The 7151-nt window shown below is 38.1% G+C and overlaps 1 protein-coding gene across 1 annotated transcript; it reads left to right on the top strand.

Moving 5' to 3' along the window:
* LOC105034073 (uncharacterized) lies at positions 1-5337 on the top strand. The gene is given in 8 exon segments (XM_073251831.1): positions 1-183; positions 186-304; positions 454-691; positions 847-1037; positions 2987-3222; positions 3888-4131; positions 4248-4355; positions 4914-5337. Coding segments are annotated over 8 exon segments (1377 nt in total). The 5' UTR covers positions 1-86; the 3' UTR covers positions 5058-5337.
* The last annotated feature ends 1814 nt before the right edge of the window (positions 5338-7151 follow it).

The following is a 7151-nucleotide window of genomic DNA, read 5'->3' as shown; positions in this document are numbered from 1 at the left end:
TCTCCCGTAATTTTCCAATTTGCTATTAGGAGTGCTAAAGATAATATAAGTCTCATGGCAGCCGACCTAGAGCTTCAGTTGCAGCCATGGCTCCAAAAACTCCAAGACTGGTCGTGCCCATAGATATGAAGAAGAAGCCATGGGAACAAAAGCTTCCCCTCCATAATCGCTGGCACCCACACATACCCCTGTTGCAGATGTAGAGGAAGGGGAGCTCTTTCGAGTGGAGATGGTAGACGCTAATGGAGGTCAAGTTGGCGACAACGATTCCGCTGCAGACATCAAATTTGCAAGCCCCGGTGGTGTAAGAAATATTACTTTACCAAACAGCATGATTCCCTGTCTTATGAGTTACTAATATGGCTTTAATTGTTTGAACGTATTAAAATTTTTGTTGAAGAATGATGTTTAATATTAAAGAAAATTTAACAATGGAATCTTGATTGTCTGCAGGCCCATTATCTCAGCGGGCCCTTGAGGGTTTTAGATGCAAAAGGAGTTCCAGCGAAGCCTGGTGACCTTCTTGCTGTTGAAATCTGCAACTTAGGTCCACTTCCCGGTGATGAATGGGGTTATACAGCAAGTTTTGATAGAGAAAACGGTGGTGGCTTCTTGACTGACCACTTCCCTTGTGCAACAAAAGCAATCTGGTATTTTGAAGGAATATACGCATACTCCCCTCATATTCCAGGTATACCTCGCTATCCCCTGCTCCTCCTTTCCCCCCATTTCTGAGTATAAAATCTCCAGGAGTAAAGCTTTCTGATAATCTGCCAAATTAGTTTGAGAATGGCCGAGCCTGGACAATATTTCACTCTTACAAGAACATTGATCTTTGCTCGACAGGTGTTCGCTTTCCAGGTTTAGCTCACCCTGGGGTAGTTGGAACCGCACCTTCACCCGAACTTTTGTCTATTTGGAGTGAAAGGGAAAAGAAATTAGCAGAGGATGGCCCTGGGTCTCTGACATTATGCCAAGTCGTGCATAAACGGCCACTTGTAAGCCTACCAACTGCAAAGAATTGCCTTCTTGGATTGGTAAGAATACTGCTGAGCATTATGCTAATTTAGGTTCTGGCATGCACATAACGGCTTCTCCGATTATGCTGTTTTAATTTTTCCACTCTGCTAGCCAAGCAGTTTCAAGTTCCCATGTGTCATTGTTTTTTTTTTGGACCGGAACCATATACAAGAGATAAGGTCACAGATACGTTTAAGGCATTATAATCAGCTGAGCCAAAGTAATTCTACTCGAAAGTCCCATCTGAACTTAAAAAATATTTTAGTTTTCAACAGATGTAAGAAACATGAATGCTTTATTGGAAAACAGTAGGATCAGAATTCACAGAGAAGCAAGGATTTAGCTTTTGCAAAGCAGGTATCAAGAAGTACAAAATGCCTTTCCATTCATTACTGATTTAACTAGGAGTTGCAAAAAGCTCCGAGACACGTATAATTTTTCACAAGAATGTCTTTTAGGATAAGATGATAAGTGACATTGTGAATGCATAAATTCTTACTTAGTTATAGAAGCAATAATACATTATAAATAATCAGGATACAATCTTTGAGACTTGCAATTCAAAAATAAGTTTCCTACATTTGAGAGAATGTGGAGGCAGCAAACATACTGCTTTCCATATTCAGTCTGACAATCTAGAAGGAAAACTGAACAATGATATAAAAGTGGTTTAAGAATTGCTTCGTATATTCAACTGTAAAGTTCAAGAGTTCATCTCTCCAAAAAAAAGGACCATAACAAGGCATTTCGCCATTATTGCCATCTATCAAGCAATCACTAAGTCTATAACTACTGAGTTTATAGGGAGGAAGCAAAAATATCACCAAATGTAAGGATATCTTGTTGTATCATATGCACATATCAATATGCTTATTGATCTTATGCACATTGAACATGAGGGGATCTGAGCATTTCACATACGTTATATATTATATGCAAGGGGTTATACCCCTTTTTGGTTGTATGATGTGCCTATGTGGTACTTCATAGTGTAAATGAAAGACACAACAACTTTGTAAATAGTGACTTTTTATTGCACACCAAAAACTTCATCGATCTTTCCATTTTAGTACTACAGATTGATTTCTTAATAAAAGAACACTAAATAATTAGACTCAAAAAAAAAAGAAATATTCAAGTGTTAAAACTGAGATATGGAATTATAAAAAGCAACACAGGAAAATTAATCTCCCACTCCCCACCCTGTACACCTGCCCCTCTATACCATTTTAGTTGGTTTATGAGGCCAAATACCAGAATGTTATGGACCTTTTTTTAATTTTTTAGTGAAACTATATTTTGGTAATACTATAATATTTATGACTCAAACCCTCACATGCAAAATTATCTGTAACAAGTCCAACAACCCTAATTAAATTCTTACTTTTCCTCCTAATCTCTTAAAATTGCATACATCACACAATTAAGAGCATATCTAATTCTTACTTCCATGCATTATAATCTCCTTGCTCCTCAAAGATTAACCAAGTACTCAATATTTCTGATCCAAATTCACCTCATTTTGTTCCGAGTTGCACATTCAACTCCCAATATTTTTCACAAAATCATTTTGAGAACTTAAATTTTTTTCCAAGAAATCGGGAATTAAATTTATTTTATTATTTTATGAAATATGCACGACCACATCTTACTAGATTCACTAGATATCAACACCTTCATGCAAGTAGCTTTATGTTGGTGGCTGACTTACGGCCTCCATTTACCATAAAAAGAAAAAGTTTTATATGCGTCATCTTGACAGGTTCTCCACTTTGTACCATTATGGTTTCCAGGAAATGTTTACTGTAAAAAGGATAAATAAAGTTAAGCCTAATTTGAAATATAAACAATCTGCAAAAATTGTTGATGGATTGCATGAATTTTATTTATAATAATCTTTGCAAATTTATATTTCTGCCTAGTTAGAACTGGAACTAAGCAATATTTTATCCATGCACATATGAAGATTGAAGAAGGAACACCAGAATGGGAAAGGATTGCAAATGAGGCTGCAAGGACAGTCCCTGGAAGGGAAAATGGAGGCAATTGTGACATCAAAAATCTTAGTAGGGGTTCAAAGGTATATCTTCCAGTATTTGTAGATGGTGCAAATCTTAGTACAGGTGACATGCACTTCTCTCAAGGTGATGGTGAAGTTTCTTTTTGCGGAGCAATAGAGATGAGTGGATTCCTTGAGCTCAAGTAACATTCCAATTTCTTTCTCGTCATAAAACCATTTCTCTTTTTCCTATCATGGCGCATACATTTAGTGATAGACAAATAATAATTCTAAAGAAATAGAGAATCTAGCATAATTTTCTTGTAAAAAAGAAAAAGTGAGGGGTTGGAAGGGGCAATGATTAAGGTGAGTGTTACATGAGTTAAATATTATTCTTAACCATTAGTATTGCATAAATATCATTCATCAGAAGATCAGCAACCGTCTCCACAAGATACCTCACAACAAGAAATAAAAGAGAAATCTGCAACCAGCCCCTAACAACACCTTTAAAGTACTTCCATGAATCAACTTACTCCAACTACACAAGAAATCAGCAAACAAGCCTATTTCCATTTTTGTATTATAAGTGAGTATAATTCATAGACACTGACACAGCTGTTAACTTCAACATCACTAAAAACACATGGACTGTGTCGGTGATTAGAAACAAAGTCCCGGAAATTTCCAAACTTACAGAACATTGAAGTAGTCTGAGCAGCATTATATTTCTAGTTAGCTTATCTGTTCAAATGCCAAGATACCAAAATGTTTTGTATCAAAAAACCAGACAAACATAGTCATGCTTATATGCCAACCATGTTGTACTAATGCTTGCAGTAATTTGAAATGCATTCGTGTTTTTCAGGTGTGAGATCATAAGAGGAGGAATGAGAGAGTATCTAACACCCATGGGCCCCACCCCACTACATGTAAGCCCAATCTTTGAGATAGGGCCTGTGGAACCTAGGTTCTCAGAGTGGTTAGTCTTTGAGGGCATCAGTGTGGATGAGGCTGGGCGGCAGCACTACCTAGATGCCACAGTTGCCTATAAGCGTGCTGTCCTCAATGCCATCGACTACCTCTCAAAATTTGGTTACTCCAAAGAGCAGGTAGGTAATCAAAACTTTGCTAATTCCAGCCCCTCTCATCCTCATCTTACCACAATCTAGTATTTCATGCTCTTAAGAGTAATAATAGCCATGGTTTGTGAATGCGTCCTACTCAGGTTTATCTACTACTGTCTTGCTGCCCCTCTGAAGGGAGGATTTCAGGAATTGTGGACTCGCCCAATGCTGTTGCAACACTTGCTATCCCAACTGCCATTTTTGATCAGGTTGGTAGTCCAGTGCTTGTCAATGATCCTCTCCTATATAACCCTGCCCTTAAATTATAAAACTTGAGCCCCCCGGACTAGCTCCCTGGTGTTATATCTCTTCTGGATATGACTGCCTTCGTCATGCCTCTCCATTTGAGCAATACCACATAAGAAACTCCATCATGAACCTAAAAGGGATGCGTGCTAGCTTCTACAGAAATGACATTCATTTTGCAGCAGCACTTAAAAGAGATCAAATGCAAAGGACACTCAGGCCCTCTCTTGATATCTGTCACCACACGCACCTCAGGATAATATTACAGATACTCTTTATAGGAGCTTCTCAATTAGAAATACATATTACTGCGGCAAAGCTCTTTCTCCCAGAATATATATATATATATATTAAGGCAGAAGTTCACACTCCCCTGCAGCCAACTCAACTACATTAGCTATCTTAAGTGTTTAGCTCATTCGAAGTCTCAAGGAGAATTTCAAGCAACAGCTGATCATGACTAATCTTGTGCTTTTGTTTTTTTTTCTTGTATGTGTGACTATGATGCAATGGGAGGAAAGGACATACGACCAAAGTCTGGAAAAGTGCCAGTAGGACCGCGAATTGTGAAGAGAACATCAGATGTTCTAAAGTGTACATATGATGGAAATTTGCCCATCACACCAAACCCAGGGGCAGCAGTAAGTCGACTTAGTGATGATTGAGGATGTTGATTTGTATCATTTTGTGGTTTGAAGATAGCTCTTGTTACGGTTCTGAGTGCTACTATATAGATCTTCCTAGTCTGGACGCTGCAACTACTATCGTCGATTGGCCCATGCATGAATTGCCACTTGCCCACTTTCAGAAGGAAAACACCAGGGTTCAAAAATATTATTGGTTAATTGTGGCATATTTCTCTTACGGTGAACGTAAATATTTAATCTCTGTTATGGATCCATGGTAGTTGTCTAAATCAGTAAAAATACTTTCACCATTGATGTCTAGAGTGTCCATGCAATGCAAGAGCCATGAAGAATTGTCGCAAAAACACTGTAAAATGACATATTGCACAGATCGACCCAAAAAATTATGTCAAGAAAGCAATGTATTTGTTAAACCATAAAGTATATAAACATTACCTACACATACATGCTACAAGCTCTGATCCAATCATTCAGATTTCAAAATTCCAACTAATTTATGTATAAAATACTGAATCAACTTTCAAGTAGTACATGATGACTCGTGTCGATTGTTTGAGGTCCCGCTAGGTAAAATTGGCATTATTTTTGTTTTCTCTCTACAAGACCCCATTGTATATTAGTTTCCATGATGGTTCTGCAAGGCAATGAACCAATGAAAACAGCCAGCCTCATTGATCTATGCACTGAGATGCCACATGACAATTCAATTGCGCCAAGAACTGGCCATAAAATTTTTTGAAGCAAGTGGCACCAAGCATTGCCGTTATTTCCAAGAACGCACATCAACTAACTACAACTATATACTGAAGTACAAACCGCAAGGAAGAAAATAAAGAAATACTTACAGCTAAACAAAACAACAAACGCCGAGTAAGTGCCAGTGACGTTGACGTCCAAGGACTCCACCTTTCCAATCTTGCTCGCCAGATCCCCATCCCTCGAATCAAAATCAGACAATATCATTATAATTTAAGAGAAGGGCGGAGAAGTGAGGAGAGAGACCTGGTGGCTCCCAGGCCGGATCTGTAGGGCAACGCAGGCACGCACGCGCACCGGAGACCCTGCGAGGGAAACTAGGTCATTCCAACGGTTTATGTGGCATTAGAAGATAGCGCAACAAGACTCAGCGCAGTCCGTGGGCACTGATTTTATTTAGAGCCCTACTTAAGATGCTGTTTGGCAGGGGATAGGTATTTTACATCATCCTAATGATATGAGTTAGAAGATATAATCATCTTATTTGGTATTATAAAATTTTATCTAATGATAAATTCGATGACAACTTCATGGTATAATGCGGTGATGCTATCATCATGTATATCCCAAATGATAGCACATTACCGGATATTGGTGATGTATTGAAGTTATTTTAGAATAAAAATATCCCTAGTCCGTAAATTAGAGAAAAAATAAAAACTCTCCTCGTCTCTTTCTTTTCTTTGATTTTCATCTTCAATAACACCTCCTATTGAAGATGTCTATTTTATCTTGATTGGGAGATATGATAAATCGGCAAATATGCCTTTTATTTATTTAGTAGACATCTATTTTTATTTTTATTGACAGGTTCAGTTAAATGGCATGGATGCTTTTTATTTATTTTATTGGATACTTATTTTATTTCTATAGACAGGTATGGTTAATTGGTATTGATGGATCGTGGTAAATCCTTCATGCTTTTCTTTTTCTCATTTTGTTTTGATGGACTATATCATTCTTAACGGGCAACCCTGATATTGATAGTCATATTGGTGCTCCCCTCCGACGAAGTGATAAGGTGGAGGTCAAAGTAGATCACCCATCAGAATGGAGCAGTCGAGCTTCGATCTAGACCTTTGGAACATGTAAGAAAGTCTGCACACGCCAGAGAAGAAGGTGGGGGTTCTTTGATTAGGGACCCTCCGATAGTTAGGTCAAAGAGTGTCAGAGAGGGAGAATAGTAAAGAAAGATGGTGAGAAAGAGAAGAGTCCAGAATCTTTCTATTTTTTTCCTTGCTTCTCCTTTTATAAAAGAGAGTCTGGCAGGCGGTTAGCATTCGCCGGAGTCAGAGTAGAAGTTATCAGAGTCAGGATAGTGGATCCCACCAGAGTTGGAGTAATACTTTCAAAGTC

The sequence above is a fragment of the Elaeis guineensis genome, chromosome 2, assembly GCF_000442705.2.
Source record: "Elaeis guineensis isolate ETL-2024a chromosome 2, EG11, whole genome shotgun sequence".
In the NCBI taxonomy this organism is placed as follows: domain Eukaryota; kingdom Viridiplantae; phylum Streptophyta; class Magnoliopsida; order Arecales; family Arecaceae; genus Elaeis; species Elaeis guineensis.
The sequence above is the reverse complement of the archived record's forward strand: the minus strand, read 5'-3'. Positions and strand labels throughout refer to the sequence as shown.